Source organism: Schistocerca nitens, chromosome 1, assembly GCF_023898315.1.
Source record: "Schistocerca nitens isolate TAMUIC-IGC-003100 chromosome 1, iqSchNite1.1, whole genome shotgun sequence".
Taxonomy (NCBI): domain Eukaryota; kingdom Metazoa; phylum Arthropoda; class Insecta; order Orthoptera; family Acrididae; genus Schistocerca; species Schistocerca nitens.
The window spans coordinates 11,990,834-12,013,907 of record NC_064614.1 but is presented as its reverse complement, the minus strand read 5'-3'; the positions used below and the strand labels follow the sequence as shown (position 1 = coordinate 12,013,907).

At 44.4% G+C, this 23,074-nt stretch overlaps 1 protein-coding gene across 1 annotated transcript in view; it reads right to left on the bottom strand.

Moving 5' to 3' along the window:
* Window positions 1–23,074, bottom strand: part of LOC126241377 (chondroitin sulfate N-acetylgalactosaminyltransferase 1-like) — a 380,337-nt gene that overhangs the window by 277,881 nt on the left and 79,382 nt on the right. Inside the window, exon 2 of the mRNA XM_049948001.1 lies at window positions 18,287–18,330. Coding sequence (XP_049803958.1) covers window positions 18,287–18,330 — 44 coding nt within the window. The remainder of the gene's footprint in view (window positions 1–18,286; window positions 18,331–23,074) is intronic.

Genomic DNA, 23,074 nt, shown 5'->3' with positions numbered 1-23,074 from the left:
CTCCAAGCCGGCCGAACTGGCCGAGCGGCTCTAGGCGCTCCAGTCTGGAATCGCGCGATCGCTACGGTCGCAGGTTCGAATCCTGCCTCGGGCATGGATGCGTGTGATGTCCTTAGGTTAGTTAGATTTAAGTAGTTCTAAGTTCTAGGGGACTGATGACCTCAGCAGTTAAGTCCCATGGTGCTCAGAGCCATTTGAACCAAAGACTCCAGAAACGAATTCACGGAATCCAGATGTTGATGGCCCAAGTGTGCAAGTACCGATATATCCGATTGTCTGTCCGGGCCTGAAGATGGCATTATTCAGGTGCCGAAACTGGTTGTCTAGCTTCTCACAACATATGGCTCTTTGGCGATTTTCCTTGGTAAATATCTGACCGGCCCCTGTCCCGATTCCACAGCGGATCAACAGAGATCAAACTTTCGTACGTCCTAGTGTCTACGTCCCACAGTGCCCGCACACACATCGTGTGATTCCCATAGAGCCAGAGACATTATTTTACTCATAATGCATGCATGTTCGAAGGAACAGACACGACTATCGATTGACAGCTGTATTAAATTAGGAAATGCATTCGCAAATTGCGAGTACGATTATACAAGAGCCGTACGGTTTACTAGCAACACACGAAAATTTGTGCCGGCCGAGAGTCGAAACCGGATTTCCTGCTTTACGCGAATGATAGCGTTAACTGCCTCGTCCAGCTCTGCTCGCCTCAAGGAACGGCCGAAACTTTTGTACGTCCAAATGTGTGCGTCTCATAGTGAACGCAGATGCATGGATGTATGTCGAAAGGAACACTGCACTGAACTATGCATACACTGTAAAAATACAGACACTGCTCTGCTAAGTACATATTTGACTGGGATTCATAGATTTTTTGAGTAAGTTTAAAAATTCTATTATGGTAACTGCACTGGTGCTCTTGGAAAAGAGGAGACTGATTCATTACATCCTGATACCCTCAACAATATGTACGTGAATGTTACAGCCTCTGTTAGATTTCATGACAACGAGGAGGTCAAGGACTATGGGATATGATATCAACTAAACTATACACAGAGGTGCTAGAAGACGTTTACAGTACTATAAACTGAGAAATGAAGAAATTTATGCTAACAGAACGTACCTGAACCACGTTCGTTTGTATAGCTGACTACATTGTACAATCGCCTCGAGTATGGATAAACTTCAAGAACTTCAGTAACTTCATGGGACAAGTGTGAAAATTTGCTTGAAAATAATTGCAACCAGAGGTAAGATTTCATACTACGTGGCTCATTCAAAATAACCTACAATAAGAAAAGATATTTTACGGGGATAAGGTTTTCCTGGGCATTCCTTGGTCTAGGGATAGCGTCTTTCACTACTGATGAAAACGTCGTGCATTTCAACCAAACCACAAGTTAAATTAGCGGCGTGAGGATGCTAAATGGACATAAAACAACTGCGTTGAAGATACGTAATGGGCATCCAGAGAAAATGATGGCTGTAATCGGAAACTGTAATGATCATCTTTCCATTGGCTAAAGATTCTGAATTACTCTCCCATCGGAAATCTGGGAATGAACTGGTAAGCGGCGGAGGTGATCTTGGGAATAAGTTTGATTAACCAACGAAGGGCTAACATTCTATGAATCGGACCATGGAATGTTTACAATCTAAATGTGGTAGAGAAGCTAAAAAATCGAAATAGGATATGTAAAGACAGTCTAGATGTGAATCAGTGAAGTGAAATGGAAAGAAGGTAAGATTTTCTGGGCAGATTAACTATAGCTGATATAAATAGGAGATGAACTAGTATGATGGGAGCCATATCTGTCATCAATAAGAAGGTGGGGCAGTAAGCGTGAACACATTAATGATAGAATTATTCTCATCACAACAAAACCACACCAGCTATATAATGTATACACACTCATGTGCATAAAAAGCACAGCACCTTGAACGACTAGAGATAGGACGATTTTATTCAAAGGACATGTACGTTAATATGTTCTGCAGAGATGATTAGTATTTCAGTCATCTCGGTTCAGCATGTGCCCTGTTGCCTAGAAGGCACAGGGTCCGCCATGGGTCCTGAGGACTTGTTCCATGCGTGATGGCATCGACACGCATAAGGCGCGAATGGCGTCCTCTGATATAGCCATCCATGCTGCATTCACCTCGTCCCAAAGTTCATCTGTGGTGAGTGGCATTTAATCACAGTACTGCACCCTCCGTTCCACCATATCTCAGTAATTTTCGATTGGCAACAAGTCTGGGGATCTGGCTGGCCAGGGAAAAATGCTGACATCCTGTGAAATCAAGACGGCACATATACGAGGGCAGTTCAATAAGTAATGCAACACATTTTTTTTCTCGGCCAATTTTGGTTGAAGAAACCGGAAATTTCTTGTGGAATATTTTCAAACATTCCCGCTTCGTCTCGTATAGTTTCATTGACTTCCGACAGGTGGCAGCGCTGTACGGAGCTGTTAAAATGGCGTCTGTAATGGATGTGCGTTGTAAACAACGGGCAGTGATCGAGTTTCTTTTGGCGGAAAACCAGGGCATCTCAGATATTCATAGGCGCTTGCAGAATGTCTATAGTGATCTGGCAGTGGACAAAAGCACGGTGAGTCGTTGGGCAAAGCGTGTGTCATCATCGCCGCAAGGTCAAGCAAGACTGTCTGATCTCCCGCGTGCGGGCCGGCCGTGCACAGCTGTGACTCCTGCAATGGCGCAGCGTGCGAACACACTCGTTCGAGATGATCGACGGATCACCATCAAACAACTCGGTGCTCAACTTGACATCTCTGTTGGTAGTGCTGTCACAATTGTTCACCAGTTGGGATATTCAAAGGTTTGTTCCCGCTGGGTCCCTCGTTGTCTAACCGAACACCATAAAGAGCAAAGGAGAACCATCTGTGCGGAATTGCTTGCTCGTCATGTGGCTGAGGGTGACAATTTCTTGTCAAAGATTGTTACAGGCGATGAAACATGGGTTCATCACTTCGAACCTGAAACAAAACGGCAATCAATGGAGTGGCGCCACACCCACTCCCCTACCAAGAAAAAGTTTAAAGCCATACCCTCAGCCGGTAAAGTCACGGTTACAGTCTTCTGGGACGCTGAAGGGGTTATTCTGTTCGATGTCCTTCCCCATGGTCAAACGATCAACTCTGAAGTGTATTGTGCTACTCTTCAGAAATTGAAGAAACGACTTCAGCGTGTTCGTAGGCACAAAAATCTGAACGAACTTCTCCTTCTTCATGACAACGCAAGACCTCACACAAGTCTTCGCACCCGAGAGGAGCTCACAAAACTTCAGTGGACTGTTCTTCCTCATGCACCCTACAGCCCCGATCTCGCACCGTCGGATTTCCATATGTTTGGCCCAATGAAGGACGCAATCCGTGAGAGGCACTACGCGGATGATGAAGAAGTTATTGATGCAGTACGACGTTGCCTCCGACATCGACCAGTGGAATGGTACCGTGCAGGCATACAGGCCCTCATTTCAAGGTGGCGTAAGGCCGTAGCATTGAATGGAGATTACGTTGAAAAATAGTGTTGTGTAGCTAAAAGATTGGGGAATAACCTGGTGTATTTCAATGCTGAATAAAACAACCCCTGTTTCAGAAAAAAAATCTGTTGCATTACTTATTGAACTGCCCTCGTACGTGCAGTAACATGTCGTCATGCGTTGTCTTGCTGAAAAATGACGTCTGGGGTGTTGTGCAGAAAGGGTATGGCTACGGGTTGCAGGATGTGATTCACGTACGTCACACTGGTCACAGTCACCTGGACACACACCAACTGTGATTTGTCGTTGTACCCAATATCACCCCACACCGTTAGATCTTGAGTCGGTGCTGTGTGTCTTGTGCGAATGCAGTCACTGTGACGTCGCTCCTCCTGCCTGCGGCGAACCAAAATGCGGCCATAATTTTCAAACAAAAGAACCTGGATTCACTCGAAAACACAGTCTGAAGCCATTCCTGTCCCCGGTGACGTCGTTCCGTACTCCTTTGCAGTCTAGCATGTTTCTGCACATTCGTCAAAGGTAGGCGGAGAAGCGAACGACACGCATGTAACCCATTCCGTAATAAACAGCGACGGACTGTTACCCCTGATAGTGTACGATGTGTTACAAAGTTCCACTGTTGCGCCAGAGCCGAGGTGGACGCAGATCTGTCATGCAATGCTATTTGGATGAGGTGTCGCTCTTCTCGGAGGTAGATCTCGGTGACCCATTTCGTCGGGTTCCGGCGCCTTCCGTGAACCATTCTGCATACATATCTTGCACTGCCGAAACACTTCGTCCCACACGAGCAGCAGTTTCTCGGACGGATGCGTCACATTCCCTCATGCCAATAATGCGCCCTCTTTCAAACTCATTCTTTTGACGGTACGGTTCGCGCGTACGTCTAAGCTTCCTACATATCTACTCAAGGCACACTGATCCATTACGTTCGGTATACAGCGTGGTCCATTCATCGTGACCGGGCCAAATATCTCACGAAATAAGCGTTAAACGAAAAACTACAAACCACGAAACTTCTGTAGCTTGAAGAGGGAAACCAGATGGAGCTACGGTTGGCCCGCTAGATGGCGCTGCCATAGGTCAAACGGATATCAACTGCGTTTTTTTTAAAATAGGAACCCTCATTTCTTATTACATATTCGTGTAGTACGTAAAGAATTATGAATGTTTTAGTTGGACCACTTTTTTCGCTTTGTGATAGATGGTGCTGTAATAGTCACAAACACATGGCTCACAATTTTAGACGAACAGTTGGTAGCAGGTTGGTTTTTTAAATTAACATACAGAACGTAGGTACGTTTGAACATTTTAGTTCGGTTGTTCCAGTGTGATACATGTACCTTCGTGAACTTATCGTTTCTGAGAAAGCAGGCTATTACAGCGTGATGACCTGTAAATATCACATTAATGCAATAAACACTCAAAATTATGTCCGTCAGCCTCAATGCATTTGGCAATACGTGTAACGACATTCCTCTCAACAGCGAGTAGTTGGCCTTCCGTAATGATCGCACATGCATTGACTATGCGCTGACGCATGTTGTCAGGCGTTGTCGGTGGATCACGATAGCAAATATTCTTCAACTGTCCCCACAGAAAGAAATCCGGGGACGTCAGATCCGGTGAACGTGCGGGCCATGGTATGGTGCTTCGACGACCAATCCACCTGTCATGAAATATGCTATTCAGTACCGCTTCAACCGCACGCGAGCTATGTGCCGGACTTCTATCATGTTGGAAATACATCGCCATTCTGTCATGCAGTGAAACATCTTGTAGTAACATGGGTAGAACATTACGTAGGAAATCAGCATACATTGCACGATTTAGATTGCCATCGATAAAATGGGGTGCAAATTATCCTTCCTCCCATAATGCCGCACCATACATTAACCCGCCAAGAATGCTGATGTTCCACGTGTCGCAGCCATCGTGGTTTTTCCGTTGCCCAATAGTGCATATTATGCCGGTTTACGTTACCGCTGTTGGTGACTGACGCTTCGTCGCTAAATAGAACGGGTGTAAAAAATCTGTCATCGTCCCGTAATTTCTCTTGTAATCAGTGGCAGAACTTTATACGACGTTCAAAGTCGTCGCCATGCAATTCCTGGTGCATGGAAATATGGTACGGGTGTAATGGATGTTGACTTAGCATTCTCAACACCAACGTTTTAGAGATTTACGATTCTCACGCTATTTGTCTGCTACTGATGTGCGGATTAGCCGCGACAGCAGCTAAAACACCTACTTGGGCATCATCATTTGTTGCAGGTCGTGGTTGACGTTTCACAAGTGGCTGAACACTTCCTGTTTCCTTAAATAACATAACTATCCCGCGAACGGTCCGGACACTTGGATGATGTCGTCCAGGATACCGAGCAGCATACATATACACACGCCCGTTGGGCATTTTGATCACAATAGCCATACATCAACACGATCTCGACCTTTTCCGCAATTGGTAAACGGTCCGTTTTAACACGGGCAATGTATCTCGAAGCAAATACCGTCCGCACTGGCGGAATGTTACGTGATACCACGTACTTATACGTTTGTGACTATTACAGCGCCATCTATCACAAAGCGAAAAAAGTGGTCCAACTAAAACATTCATATTTCTTTACGTACTATACGAATATGTAATAAAAATGGCGGTTCCTATTTTTAAAAAAATGCAGTTGATATCCGTTTGACCTATGGCAGTGCCATCTAGCGGGCCAAGCATAGCGCCGTCAGTTTTCCCCCTTCAAGCTAGACGAGTTTCGTTCTTTGTAGTTTTTCGTTTGATGCTTATTTCGTGAGGTATTTGGCCCGGTCACGATCAATGGATCAGCCTGCATAGCGACAACGTGAGCCGCAGGCACAGTTTACCGGTAGGTGGTGTTGGGCCTTGATATCGATGTTGACCTTGAGCCCGCGGGCCGACATTGTTTAAATACTAGCCATTCTCTGCAGAACAAAATAATGTACATGTACTGTGAATATGAACGTCCTGTCTCTACTCGTTTAAGGAGTTCTGTTTTTTCTGAACATTGTAAGTAGGCTGTTTATGTTTTCTTATTGGCAACGTTACGTAGCGCTCTGTATGAAAATCACTGGCTGTGCTGTGTGCAGTCTGTGGCTGGTTTGCATTGTTGTCGGCTATTGTAGTGTTGGGCAGCTGGACGTTAACAGCGCGTAGCGTTGCGCAGTTGGAGGTGAGCCGCCAGCAGTGGTGGATGTGGGGAGAGAGATGGCGGAGTTTTGAAATTTGTAAGACTGGATGTCAATTATGACTATTAAGGTAAATACATTGTTTGTTCTCTATCAAAATCTTTCATTTGCTAACTATGCCTATCAGTAGTTAGTGCCTTCAGTAGTTTGAATCTTTTATTTAGCTGGCAGTAGTGGCGCTCGCTGTATTGCAGTAGTTCGAGTAACGAAGATTTTTGCTGAGGTAAGTGATTTGTGAAAGGTATAGGTTAATGTTAGTCAGGGCCATTCTTTTGTAGAGATTTTTGAAAGTCAGATTGCGTTGCGCTAAAAAATATTGTGTGTCAGTTTAAGCACAGTCATGTATAATTTTTCATAAGGGGACGTTTCATAACATGAGTGTACTTTCCGACATCTCAAGCATAAGACGAAGAGATAGAGTGTGGACATGGAACGGGCAACACAGTATGTCAAGTGAGAGGGAAATGTAATGTTCATGGGGATTTAAACTGCTGAGAAGGAGAAATTGTAGAGAAGGAATTATGGATTCGGTAATAGGAATGAGAGAGGAGAAAAAGATAATCGAATTATGGAATAAATTTCAGCTGGTAATAGCGAATACACGTGTTAAGGAAATTTAGAAGAGAAGAAGATATACATCGTCAAGAAGCGAAGTCACAGGAAGATAACAGATGGATTACATCACAATGTGAAAGAGAGTGAGAAATTAATCAGATATTTGAATGTAAGACGCATTCAAGGGATCTGGTATCCCCTTCTCCCCTCCACGTCCTCTCTCCTTCAACATTAATGTTTTCTTGACAGCTGTACATAAATGTGTGCGCTGTTCAGCATGTCCTCTTTCCAATAGTACTTCAGTGAAATAAAAGAATGTAAGTAAAGAGACGCATATTTTCAAACGTATTTCGAAAGCCTCTCTTGTCGTAGACTAATTTTATTCTGAGCTTCAGTTTCTGGAAGTATTTTAGAGCTTTACATTTACGTTTATTGTAAAGTTCGCGGTTTCGGTTGCAGTATTTTGTAGCACAAACTACAGAAACAAAGGAAAAAAAAACCTATTCGGATTGGTGGATGAGATTAGTAACTGTTCACTCTTCGACACCAGTAGCCCTATGAAACCGAGAAACTTATTTTTTTGGGCACTCCGCATTTAAGCGCAGGTCCCAAGTTAATCCGCGCTAGCAAATGAGTCGTAATACTAGAAAAGCGTCATGATGTTCGGAAATACCGGGTCCTACTCGATACCACAGGTGTTTAACGAGCCATTGCGATATGTAAAATTCAGCAAGCAATAGTCGTTCGGTTCAAACGCAGGCGACGGCGTTGTAATCAGCGAGTGTGCGCGAACGCTAACGGTTATCGTCCACAGCGGCTGACTCTGTGCGAATGCGGGCGAGCCGAAAAGAGAGTAGTGGCCACATTTATAGTGGCGTGTGCGTCCGTGTGGCGAGACCAAAACTGGATTTTCCGCCTTTACAATTAGTGGCAACGTTAATGGCATTCCGAACGTGCCGTTCGCCGCTGGAGTTGGCTTACGCTGCACCGAACGGAATAATGAGCACGCGACGCTGTAAACATACGTAATCACGTCTGCAGGCCAGGACATTACACGGGATATATTATTGCAAGCGTTTATAACCCTACAACTAAAATTTCATTTATCATTACACGTGCTTACAGTTTACCCCTCTCTGTTTTACTACCGATATGCCCTATAAATTGTGATGCAGAAAGGGGAGAGCCCATCTACGTCTACATCTGTCATCTACGTCTGTGTTCTGCAGTTCACCTTGTGGTGTGTGGTGGAGAGTACATCTCCTGCCAGTTGCATTTTCGATTCTTCCAATTCCATTCAAGGTAAGTACGTGGGAAGAAAGGCTGTCCGTGCCCCTCAGTATGGGACCAAAGTTCTCTAACATTAAACTACGCAAGGGGTGTGTTGAAAGAAGCAGCGTGTTTTTGCTCTCTTGTTTTGGAACGTGGACTCGTGGCAGATTATGAATGAGAATCTATGCGATTCACGTCTCTGTAGTAGCATCTGCCACGGCAATTTGTTGAGCATTTCTGTGACCTTGCTGCCTTTCATTCTGATCCGTAAATGAAGTTTCCTGTCGGCATCAAGACTGCAGGAACGATGTGTGGCCGCCAAATTGTTTTGCTGTTGAATGTCTAGGGGCGCGAACACGCACTGTTGCACTCTCTTTCACACATGTATCAATTTTCTCCTTCTAACGCCTGCGATTTTTAAGAGCTAGGAGGTGAATAATCAGTATCTGTAAGCGACAAATTAGAATTTGTTTGATGTTGCGTTTAATCAACACGATTCTGCAATAGGTATCGACAGCGTATTTCACATAGTAGTGACATGACTGCCTAGTTCATATGGTTCAAATGGCTCTAACAGCTATGGGACTTAACAGCTGAGGCCATCAGTCTCATAAACTTACAACTACTTAAACCTGAATAACCTAAGGACATCACACACATCCATGCCCGATGCAGGATTCGAACCTGCGACCGTAGCAGCCGCGTGGTTCCGGACTGAAGCGCCCACTGCCTAGTCTATCACAAGATGCAGCGAACGTGATGTTGCCTTTCAGATCTAAGCTACAGATATGCACCAAATAATTTCTCAGATTTCAGCAGTACCTATATAACCGCATCCCCATTATGTTTCCAAATTACGTACTTTAACCGCGTAAATACGCAAAAATGAAGATGAAATGTATTTAAAAATGGGCTTACAGCCCGAAGTCTAGGTTGTGCAGTACCCACAATAAAATTTATGAAACAAGGCAATTAACAGTGTTTGTTTAGGTAATTTGCAATGTTTCACTTAAGACCCCACAGGTGATTAAATTAAAAAAAACTTCATACTATAACTTGCATTAAAATTTCTGACAGCGCACTGTGCCGCTATAAAGCTGCATCCACCGACACCAAACACGGTAGTGTTTACATTTATTGTTCGGCTTCAGCAATAATTTATTAGATTTAAAGTATCACAAGTTGCTGTAATTTGAGAAATTTAAAATAAATCATAAAAACTAAGCATCAGCCCATTCATATTCAAACTATTTTTTCCTGATCTTTCCACTAATTATGTCCATACCTCCCCAAAATTTTAAACTTTTACTGAATACAAAAATTAATTACATCTGTGGTTCAAAATCTAATTAATTATAGTAAATGGGCTTTACCCACCATCCTGACTGACGTAGAATTTTTATTATTAGCATGCTGTACGATATTCTAAAGTTTTGTGCTGTGTTTTGTTGTTGGTTATTATCAATGACTTAACTATCAATATTAAAGCATATGATCGTCCGGAATTTGAATGTAAATCATGCTTTACACGTTTCGATTGCTGCCATGTGAAGTCACTAAAAGACAGCTTCATTAAAGGTTTGTCTTTTTGTATGGGAGTTATTAATTTTCAACGTAAATGTTAAAATGTGCGCTTTACTGTTGTCACGAACACGTCATTGACTGTCCAGTTGAAGGTACTCCTGCTTTAAACAATTCATCTATTTTTTCAGAGTCGATGAGTGTTCAGGGTACAGTGGTGGAGATATCGTGATTTTGCAGTGATACGATATTGAAATGGCGGCAGTTTCTGGCAGCAGCCAGAGACTTCCATCAGGGACAATCTTGGACAGCAAACTTATGGGAATTTCCCCAGATGCGCCATCCTGACCCTCTCTCCTGTCAGTGCCGACGATCCCGCTTCACGGTCCATGGCCATTGACACTGACTTCTGTTGTCAACTCGATGGGCTAATCAACCTTACCCCATCTTCCCGCAGGGTTCATCTATAGCCTACATCGCGACGCCCATCATTGTGTCACCGAGCGAGGTGGTGCAGTGGTTGGCACACTGTACTCGCATTCGGAATGGTGACAGGTTCAAACCCGCGTCCGGCCATCCTCATTTAGGTCTTCCGTGATTTCCCTAAATCGCTTCAGGCAAATGCCGGGATGGTTCCTCTGAAAGGGCACGGCCGACTTCCTCCTCCTCCTCCTCCTCCTCCTCCATTCTGTCTCAACACCCTCACGCTTCCTGAACGAATTCGTGATAAATCGGGCAGCTCCTTTCTGAACCTTTATTTTAGGCACTAATCAGATTTGGTAAGGGCCTCAGACCGACGAACAGTACTCATGAATGGGTTGAAGAAGGATTTGGTAAGCTATTTATTTCGTGTGTGAATAAGAGCCCTCTTACAGGAATATGCTGAAAATTAAGCACGGTGATTAGGTAAGGAATGAGAATCTTCTCTTCAGAGTAGTTGAGATGTATACAGAACACAGTAATTAGAAGAAAGACCAGAATAACAGAACATCAGGGAACTGCTTTCGTTGTACTGGAGGTTTAGCCGTCTCCTCAGACATGGATGGCAATGTGGTTCTTGGATCGTTGGAATTCTGTGACGTACCAGTTTGGACAGGATAACGCCTAACAGAGGTTTGAGTCTTGAAGCAAGTTCCATACTGCTGACTGCTTTTCTATGTTTGCAGAATATCTCTGCATTACATCTGAAGCTACATGCACGCACGCACCCACCCACCCACCCACCCACCCACCCACCCACACACACACACACACACACACACACACACACGCACACACACACACAATCAAATCACTGAGAAGAGCGTGCCGAAGGTTACTTATTATCGTAGAACATAATGAAGTTTCTCCTCGCTCCATAAGCGAATGGTGCGTGAGAAGAATGACTGCTTGTATGTATCTGTGAAATTCTTATTTGCATAATTTTACCTTAATGTTCTATACAGAGTATCTCTGTCTCCGAAACAGACAAACTAGTTCGAGACAGTAAGGTAAATATTTTCTAACAACAGAGACGTTATTGCTAGTTTCCGGCGAAGTGTGAATGAAATCTGTTTCCAGATTTCTTATTTTAGACCTCAGTGTACGTCATGGAGAACCACATCCTGTATATCAGAGAGACAATAGCTGATGAGGTGCTGAGGAATGAGCAAGCCTTATCAAATCATGCTCATAGTTACACTTATTGAATAATGCTTCATGAAGAAAGGTACAGGCTGTACATCAGTTGGAAGAATTTTTTTTCAGTATACTTAAATAATAGTGTGAGAGATGTGCTTAGGACAACGTGATTGTCCAGTTAGGCTCGCCATGTGTAATAGTGTCACTTTCCAGTAAGTATTTGAGTGAGGTATTGACACTGATCAAGTGTTAAATGAGGTGAAAGTCATAAGTGTTACCACCAACGACGCCAATTCTGTATCCACTTGGCGCTAGTTTTGGAGTGATAAGAGCGTGTAGGCTCCAGGCAGAGGAAGGAGCTGTACGAACCAAGCCACAGAAAGGAGAGTCGGTAAGCACGTGCACCATCAACGATCTCACTTACTTGCGGAAGAGTCCAAAAATTTAGTCTGTGGTTGTTAAGTCCTAGCTGCGAAGAACAATTAAGAGATGGTAGGAGATTGGCGGAGAGGGGAAAAGGGGGACACACAGGTCTCCATTACCGGTGTTGGCATCCAATGGTTTATCCTCTGGTTTAGAAAAAAATGGTTCAAATGGCTCTGAGCACTATGGGACTCAACATCTTAGGTCATAAGTCCCCTAGAACTTAGAACTACTTAAACCTAACCAACCTAAGGACATCACACACACCCATGCCCGAGGCAGGATTCGAACCTGCGACCGTAGCAGTCCCGCGGTTCCGGACTGCAGCGCCAGAACCGCTAGACCACCGCGGCCGGCTCTGGTTTAGAATTCTGGCTCCGGAGATAAAGCAATTGATAGGATTGCTGTGCCAGTAGCCATATGTCATACTCGTAATATCAATGATGTGTATCTTTTTTCTTTCTTTATTGAGTTTCGATTCCCCCAGAAGGGGGCGGGCAGGCAGCAGCTCTTTAGCCTACAGAATTTGTTTTAAAAAGATGAAGATAATAAATAATAAAAACAGACGATAACATTGGAGATTTAAATGGTAACATATCGGAAAAATTGTGGAACTTAAAACGTAGAACAACGGGATGATGATGCTAATAAAATACACACGAAGCAGACAGGTAAAATAATAGAGAGACAATTAAAAAACACGGCGACAGTCTGGTTTCTGCTCACAAGAGACATAAAATTCACACCCAGCGACAGCATGATTTCTGTTCACAACACTTTGGAAAGACGAACAACACTGAACATTCACTTGAACACTGCACTAAAAAGCTGGCAAATATGACGTACCACAGACGAGGGCAGGTGGTGGGAACCTGGACAGATGATGGGAAAATAAAAAGGGGGGGAGGAGAGGAAAAATGAAGGGAGGGAAGGGGGGAAAGGAGCCGATGGAGGACGAGGACCCATAAGAAGGGGGGGGGGAGTGCTGGGCAGACACGACAGGGAGTGGGGAAAGGCAGAGGAGGGGAATACGAAAGGACTCGGGGGGGGGGAGAGAAGGGAGGTAGGGATGGGTTAGGCAGGGAGAAAACAGGATGGAAGGGGGGGGAAGAGGGAGCCCAGGGAAAGGACAGAGGAAAAGAGGGGCGAGGATCAGAGTTGATAGAAGGGATAAACGGAGGGAGAGAGGGCATCATCAGGGAGGGGCACTTGATGGAAGCCACCTTGGGAAAGGAGATGAAGGGTGTAGAGATGGAGGGTAGGGATGACACAACAGTGAAGACGTGGCAGGGGGTGGGGATGGAAGAGGAGAGGAGCAACCAGGGGGTGAGGGGGATCAAGGCGGCGGGAGGTGTAGAGTATGCGGTTATGTTCGAAGAATAGGAGAAGATGGGGGAAAGGAATGAGGTCGTAGAGGACCCACGTGGAGGATGGGAGGCATATACAAAGGCGATGCGGAGTGCATGATGCTCAAGGATCTGGAGGGACTTAAAGAATTTGGGGGGGGGGGGGGGGCAGATATCCAGGCGGGACTGTCATAACAGTGGATAGGACGGATTAAGTATTTGTAGGTGTGGAGGATGGTAGAGGGGTGCAACCCCCATGTCCGACGAGAGAGGAGTTTGAGGAGTCGGAGGTAAGTTGTGGGCTTTGGATTGGATGGGATGTGTGTCGTACCTACATAGATATAGATCCGCACAGCAGAGGTCATCCAGTGAGAACAGATAGTAGGTGAGCAAGTCTGTCAGTAGGAGAGGACCTCACAAGTGCCATCGATAGAGTATACATCAATCTCTCTTGCCTGTGGAAGTGTCGGACAGGACAACGCCTCATTGGAGTACAGTCAATAGTTGCACAGTCTAGTAAATACAGTTGTGACATTCTCTGCTGCGAAAGCTGTTACCGCTTGGCAGCTGGAGTGACACTAGCGCTCCAAGCGGTGAAAAAGCAGACGCTACGTGCGTCATAAGGATAATGTTTTTAATCCCTTTTCTATGTGATTTAAAAAATATTTATTTTATTCTTTAGCCTCCGAGAGTTTGTGTGATATCAAAAGAAATGGAAGATTCTAAAAGAAGCGCAAATAGGGCTTGAAGTCATAAATCCAGCGACTAGCTACAATGTAGTCGTGAAGAAATGCACGTGACGTGGGACAAACGTAACCTACCATGTTGATATCAAAATAATATACACACACAGATTTGCAGGTGAAAAGGAAAGACATGTAGGGCTACATGCAAAAGAGATTGACACCCCATCTGCTTGTGTAACGAAGGACGGTTTTACTGCTTTTAACGGTTTCTCGCGTCTTTGTGGCAGTTTCCTCTTCATAAACTGGTTCGCTTTGCAGCGTAGCGAGCATGTAGGTAAACAGTCTTTCTTCGTGATGTCTTGTGCTATTCACTAGCCATTTTCTACTCCTAAAAATAAACATCAATCATTGACACACGCATGTAGATTACAAGCGAATCCTCACGATACGTTTGGGTAATGTGATGTTATAAGCCTCTCAGGCTCCTTAAAAAATATGAAAAATGACACATTTCGTGTCTTCTTCTTGCTGGTGGTGCAGTTTATTGAGCTATAAACGCTCCCACTTGTAAAAACCATTCTGCGACCAATATTAACAAGATCCCGACAAATTCAACTGTATCACGTGCTCGCCAATAGGCCACACTGAGTAAGGAAAACAGAAGCCGCGCGGTCTGGGGCGCCTTGTGACGCTTCGCGAGGCTCGCCTCGTGGGAGGTCTGATCCTAGGGCATGGGTGTGTGCGTTGTCCTTAGCGTAAGATAGCTTAAGTTAGATTAAGTAGTGTGTAAGCATAGGGACCGATGACCTCAGCAGTTTGGACCCATAGGAACTTACCACCAAACACACACACACACACACACACACACACACACACAAAGAAGATGGAATGCCGCTACTTTTATAATTGTCACACAGCTTAACAGCTCATGCGTCCAAGTTGCTGACAAGACTAACATACGGGAGACCGAAATTGAAAAGTAAGGGATGTGTCACACGACGAGTTTGGCTTTTGAAAAGGTAAAGACATAAGAGAGGCAGTTCTGACGTTGCGGTTGATTATGGAAACAAGACTCATAAAACTCAAGGCGAATTCTTAGGATTTGTTGCCCTGGAAAAAACGTTGGACAATGTCAAATGATGCAATAAGTTCGAAATTTTGAGAAGAATAAAGGTAAGTTTTAGGAAAAGACGGGTAATACGCATTGTGTACAATAATCATGAGGGAACAATAAGACTGGAAGAACCAAAACGAAGTGCTCGGATTAAGAAGGGGGTGAGACAACATCCGTAGCCTTTCGCTCCTACTGATCAATCTATATATCGAAGAACCACCGACGGAAATAAAAGAAAGTAAGTTGGATTAAAATTCAGGATGAAAGGATAGCAGTGATAAGATACAGTGATGGCGTTGCTTTCCTCAGCGAAAGTGAAGAAGAATTATAAGAATTGTTGAATAGAATGAATAATCAAATGAGTACAGTATAAGGGTTGAGTGTAAATCGAAGGAAGGTGAAAGTGACTAGAAGTAGCAGAAATGACGGCAACGAGGAACGTAGCTTCAGAATTGGGGACCACGAGGTTATGAAATGCTGCTAGCTAGGCAGCAAAATAACCCACGAGGGACGGGGCAAGGACGACATAAAAAGCAGACTGGCAAAATGGCCATTCCTGGGCAAGGGGAGTCTACTGGTATCAAGCATAGGCCTTAATTTGAGGAAGAAATTTCTGAATGTACGTTTGAAGCACAGCATTGTATGGTAGTAAAACATGGACTGTGGGAAAATCGGAACAGAAGAGAATAGAAATATTTGAGTCGTCAATGTCAATAATTCAGCAACAGCCGTATACTTTAAGGTATTGTTTGATTTTATTCTGAAAGCAACCAGTTTCGGCATTTCATTATGCCATCTTCAGGCCCCATACGCTACTAATGAAATGCTGAAACTGATTGCTTTCAGATAAAACAAAATAATAAAGTAATCGGCTGTTGGTGAACTACTCACATTGACGATTAGATACGAGCCGATGGCCCCTGGCCATGACGGACCAACAGAGACATTTGAGATGAGTTGCTACAGACGAATGTTGAAAATTGTGTGGACTGATAAGGGAAGGAATGTGGAAATTCTCAGGAGAATCGGCGAGGAAAGGAATGTATGGAAAACTCAGTATTATAAGACATCTGTTTAGGCATCAGGGAATTGGTTCCATGGTACTATAGGGAGCTGTAGAGGGTAAAAACTGCAGAGGAATATAGAGACTGGAATACGTTCAGGAAGTAACTGAGTACATAGGTTGCTACTCTGGGATGAAGAGAGAGTCATAGGAGGCGAGTGGCGAGGCGCTTGAAACCATTCAGAAAACTTACGATTCAATAGAGCAGCAACCACCCAGTACTGAGGTGATCACTCGTGAGTGTGTGGGTGCTGTTCTGTCATCCTACGCAACGGATCGAATTGAGATGTACCCTTTACCCTGTGGCTCCTGCAAGATGCAATTTCCACCCCCACACTACTACAGAAGTCAGACAGATGCTCCTAACGTGCTAAAGAGAAATGCCTGAAAAACTTTCAGCAATAAATATCTTCTGGAGTCGTCCGCTGTAAGGAAATGACACAAAAATTCACAAAATTTCTTACGTGACTACTGGGATACTTGGGTATTGGAGTAGTGCTAGTTAGTCTAACAAAAACATGAAACTTAACGAAAATTATTATTTATTTTGCAAAAATTCTGAGAAATCACAATGACACTTTTAGTTATGAATTGAACAAGTTATATCCTGGTTATTTTCGGAATGTGAAGTTACCTCTCAAAGATAGGATTCGCTAATGAAATTTCTGTACAAAGTTTAAGATTGTTTTTCACTTGGCAGAATGGATGAGAGCCGTGCCTACTCAACTTGAATAATTATCTGTTAGAATGTTGCTAGGTACGGTCGAGGCTGTCGCGTGTGAAATGCAGTGAAGTGTACTGTTGTGGAGGAAATATCGGGCTCGCAATAGCTGTAGCGCACAATAGCGTAAGCTGCGATGACTGCTGTCTGCGCCGCTCGCTGCTGACAAATGAGATAACTCTCGTTCTATCTGGATTGACCTTCGCCAATCAAACTCTCCCTACGCCTTGATGAAGTCGAGGAGTCCTATTCGCCCCTAGTCTAACTATTGACGTGGTACACCAGTCAGATAACCAGTCCACCGCGTTGCTACTCAAAAATTCGCTCGCAGGCGTTTAACTATAACTCTGTCCGTTCACACCTCACAATGAGTGTGGCAGCCAACACAGTGAACAACGCTTAATCGCAAGGACTCAATATAGAGTCGCATTCCGATTCACTCTCCACATAGATGCTCTACCAGTGAAGTACTGAGGAGAGACTTGTTCCTCACTGTTTGAGTACACGTAGGATAGCATATGCTCTCGTTACGTGTAGTCGCTCCAAGAGTGACAATGGAATGGCCCCTCTACACGCCAGACGTTAAGGGGTATATCTTTCGGTCTCTTCCGTTACTCCTTCAGCTCAAGCCGTCAGGAATGTCGTCTGCCAATCAGCATTGCTCTTCTAAAACGGGAGAATGACGTTTCGTTGAAGGTGACCAATCCAGAAATCTGTGGTATCGGCGTTTGGCGTTTGCTGTCTCCCTGTGAAAACCTCTGAAACTGCGTGCTATGTTTGTGAAGAATGCATAGGCTGAGCGCTCTCACACAATGTAGCGGAATTTGCTTTTAAGCCGCACACCGCGGTCGTTCTGCCCTTTCACTCGGGCAAACGCTGTCCGCTCCACGGGCGGTCGCCGTCCGACGTAGATAGGCTGAACAGTCCTCTGAAGGGACCGGCCTCTCGGCATACGGTCCGCCTCTCCCGAACTAAAAGCTCTTGTGACCGTCGTGTGTGTATGCTAGCCTCGAGTATCTGAACTGCGGTGCGCACTTGTTATTTGCATATCGTTTGCAATGATTTCATACGACATTGGCTTTATGTTATGGAGTTTGGGTTCGAATGAAGCGTCTTGATCTGCGGAGTATGATTGTAAGGGCGGGATATGTAAGCAACGAAGGTCAGGCAGGAGACCACGACGTCTTACACAGTGACGGCCGATGCAGCGCAGCTCGGCTTACCTGTGGAGGGGTCCGGCAGCGCCGCCTCCGGCTGCAGCTCGAGGCTGCAGCGGCCCAGCAGCAGCAGCGACAGCAGGCTCAGCGAGCAGACCACCAGCAGCAGGCGCGTGCCCGCCAGCAGACGGGCCGGCACCAGCCGCGGACGCCGCCTGTCGCAGAGGAAGGGGGTTTCCTTACCGACACAGCACTGGGAAGGAGGCTGCGAACTGCGGTTAAGGCTTTGCTGACAGTACCCATACAATATCTAAATACACTACTGGCCATTAAAATTGCTACACAACGAAGATGACGTGCTACAGACGCGAAATTTAACCGACTGGAAGAAGACGTTGTGATATGTAAGTGATTAGCTTTTCAGAGCATTCACACAAGGTTGGCGCCGGTGGCGACACCTACAACATGCTGACATGAGGAAAGTTTCCAACCGAGTTCTCGTACACAAACAGCAGTTGACTGGCGTTGCCTGCTGAAACGTTGTTGTGGTGCCTTGTGTAAGGAGGAGAAATGTGTACCGTCACGTTCCCGACTTTGATAATGGTCGGATTGTAGCCTATCGCGATTGCGGTTTATCATATCGCAACATTGCTGCTCTCGTTGACCGACATCCAATCACTGTTAGCAGAATATGGAATCGGTGGGTTCAGGACGGTAATACGGAACGCCGTGTTGCATCCCAGTGGCCTCGTATCGCTAGCAGTCGAGAGGACAGGCATCTTATCCGCATGGCTGTAACGGATCGCGCAGCCACATCTCTATCCCTGAGTCAACAGATGGGGACGTTTGCAAGACAACAACCATCTGCACGAACTGTTCGACGACGTTTGCAGCACCATGGACTATCAGCTCGGAGACTGTGGCTGCGGTTACCCTTCACGCTGGATCACAGACAGTAACACCTGCGATGGCGTACTCAACGACGAACCTCGGCGCACAAATGGCAAAACGTCATTTTTTTCGGATGAATCCAGGTTCTGTTTACAGCCTCATGATGGTCGCATGTATGTTTGGCGACATCGCGGTGAACGCACACTGGAAGCGCGTATTCGTCGTCGCCATACTGGCGTATCACCCGGCGTGATGGTATGGGGTGCCATTGGTTACACGTCTCGGTCACCTCTTACTCGCATTGACGGCACTTTGAACAGTGGACGTTACATTTCAGATGTGGCTATACCCTTCATTCAATCCCCGCGAAACCCTACATTTCATCAGGATAATGCACGACCGCATGTTGCAGGTCCTCTACGGGCCTTCCTGGATACAGAAAATATTCGACTACTGCCCTGGCCAGCACATTCTCCAGATCTCTCACCAATTGAAAACGTCTGGTCAATGGTGGCCGAGCAACTGGCTCGTCACAATACGCCAGTCACTACTACTCATGAACTGCGGTATCGTGCTGAAGCTGCATGGGCAGCTGTACCTCTACACGCCATCCAAGCTCTGTTTTGACTCAACGCCCAGGCGTATCGAGGCCGTTATTACGGCCAGAGGTGCTTGTTTTGGGTACTGGTTTCTCAGGATGTATGCAACCAAATTGCGTGAAAATGTAATCACATGTCATTTCTAGTATAATATATTTGTCCAATGAATACCCGTTTATCATTTGCGTTTCTTCTTGGTGTAGCAATTTTAATGGACAGTGAAGCAAAGTGTGTTCAGTATACACTATGTGATGAAAAGTATCCGGACGCCAAAAAAACATACGTTTTTCATATTCGGTGCATTGTGCTGCCACCTACTGCCAAGTACTCCACATCAGCCAGCGACCTCAGTAGTAATTAGACATCGTGAGAGAGCAGAATAGGGCGCTCTGCGGAACTCACAGACTTCGAACATGGTCAGCTGATGGCTGTCACTTGTGTCGTACATCTGTACGCCAGATTTCTACGCTCCTAAACATCCCTAGGTCCACTGTTTCCGATGTGACAGTGAAGTGGAAACGTGAAGGGACACGTACAGGACAAAAGCGTACACAGCCCGACCTCGCCTTTTGACTGACTGAGACTGCAGACAGTTGAACACAGTCGTAATGTGTAATAGGCAGACATCTATCCAGACCATCACACAGGAATCCCAAACTGCATCAGGATCCACTGTAAGTACTATGACAGTTAGGCGGGAGGTGAGAAAACTTGGTTTTCACGGTCGAGCGGCTGCTCATAAGCCACACATCACGCTGATAAATGCCAAACGACGCCTCGTTTCGTGTAAGGATCGTAAACATTGTACGATTGAACTTTTTTTTTCATTTAGACACTATAGAGTAGCCCACCACCTGGGTTACTAAGGTGGGCCGCGTGCTACTTAAGACAAGTAACAAGCCAGGCAGCGTGTAGGTCTCTTAGTCGTAATGGCTGTTCGCAAGTTAGGTTAGCTTGACAAGCGCCCATTCCGTTACCGTCCGTGCCGCGTGGAGGCGGACCTTTTTCTATTATTTCTACCCTGGCTGTTGCTCTGTATGTTGGTACACTCTTTGATACACTAAGTGATGTTTTAATGCAAAATAATTAATAAAACCAATATAATTATGTAAGGATAAAGTGAAACAAAATAGAAATAAAAATATATACACAAAAAACAAAGAAAAAGAATTCTAAACTATACGGTATCTACCAACAAACAAGTTCTCACTGATGCAATTTCAGAGTGCAAGGCTATACATGTGCCCCAAAATTAATCTGAAATAGATTTCTCTATATGTGATTATAAATGATGTTAAAATTTCACATGAAACATAAGAACATAATGAATATTAAAATATAATGATATTGGTAAATCCTTGCATAAACAATCTTAGATGCAAGAAGCATTAAGGTACCTATGTTTAAACATAACAAGATTCCTCTATTCAAAATTTAAAAATTAAATTTAAAGATGAGATAACATTACAAATCATCAATTGTTAAAGGCGAGTGGTTACCAAAGCTAATATAATTAATAAAAAGAATATAATTATACTTAGTATAAAATAAAATGAGTATAAACAGTGAATTTTTAAAATACATGGTGTCTCCTGAAACCTGATTCTCACACATGCAATTCCTGAGTGTGGAGGCTGTGTATGTGCCTGTGGATTGAACATAACTAGATTTCTCTATATGATATTATAAATAAGGTATCAAATTTCACGTGAATAATAAAACAACATGACTATTAACATATAGCAATCATAACTGATACCAAAGTTATCCCCAACACAAATAAAAATACAAACATATTCAGGTAGCTGAAGGTTGTACATGATAAATTCCTCTATACAAGATTTTATTTGGGACAATAGATTACTAAAGTAGAAACAATGTTAATATATCTTAAAAGCTAGAAGTGTCTAAAGTAGACAAGTCTAAAATGTGATTATTCAAGTGTAAAATTACTTTTGTTGATTACAACTAAATCCAGTACATGTGGCAAGACAAGTGACAAGGTTGTGAGCCAGGAAGGGGAATCTGCATGAATGTTCAAGGAAATCTCAGATATTCTGTGAGCCAAAATTGAACAGTGGAGAAACGTTGTGTGGAGTGACGAATTACAGGACACAATCTGTCAGGGTGTGGGTATGGCGAATGCCCGGTGAACGTCATATGCCAGCATGTGTAGTGCCAACTGTAAAAGTCGGGGGCGGTGGTGTTATGGGGTGGTCGTCTTTTTCATGGAGGGGGCATGCATCCCTTGTTTTGCGTGGCACTATCACAGCACAGGCCTACAGTGATGTTTTAACCACCTTCTTGCTTCCCACTGTTGCAGAGCAATTCGGTAATGGCGATTGCATCTTCCAACGCTACCGACCTCCTATACATTATGCACGGTGTGTGGCGGAGTGGTTACGCGACAATATCATCCCTGTAGTGGACTGGACTGCACAGAGTCCTGACCTGAATCCTACAGAACACATTTGGGATGTTTTGTAACGCCGACTTTGTTCCAGGCCTCACCGACCGACATAGAAACCTCTCCTCAGTGCAGTACTCCGTGAAGAATGGGTTGCCATTCCCCAAGAAACCTTCCAGCACCTGATTGAACTTATGCATGGGAGAGTGGAAGCTGTCATCAAGGCTAAGGGTGGGCCAACACCATATCGAAATCCAGCATTACCGATGGAGGGCGCCACGAACTTGTAAGTCATTTTCAGTCAGGTGTCTGGCTACTTTTGATCATATAGTGTACATTATAAGGCAGACAAAACGATGTACCACAATACGATGGAAATCGGTAGATGTGATGTACATGTACAGACCAGCAACTGATTACAGTTTCAGAAAAACGGGATGATTTATTCAAGAGAAAGAACTTCACGAATTGAGCAAGTCCACAAAACGCAATAATCACAATCAAAACAATTGGACGAAAATGATACTGAAGATATGAATATTCAGACTTAGAGACGTAGAATTCGATACCTACATAACATGTGGACCCTACTCTTGGCGTTGATTGACAGGGTTACTGGATGTCCTCCAGAGGGATAGCAATAGACGGGTTAGATCGTCAAAACTCCGAGATGGTTGGAAGGCCCCTACCATAAAACTTCCAGATAATCTCGGAAGGTGGCGTCAGTAGTAACTAGCGTCCTCTTTTTATTGCCATTTGCAGGACATTTAAAAAATAAAATGAAATGTAATAGCTTCACATAAAATTACAAAGGTATCCTTAAATACTAAAATACATTCAGTAAATATGTTAAAGCCAGAAGGAAGAATCTGCACGTAGGTGGTGCAGATTGAAACACAACACTGAAGCGGCAAAGAAACTGTTACACGTATGGGTATTCATATACAGAGATATGTA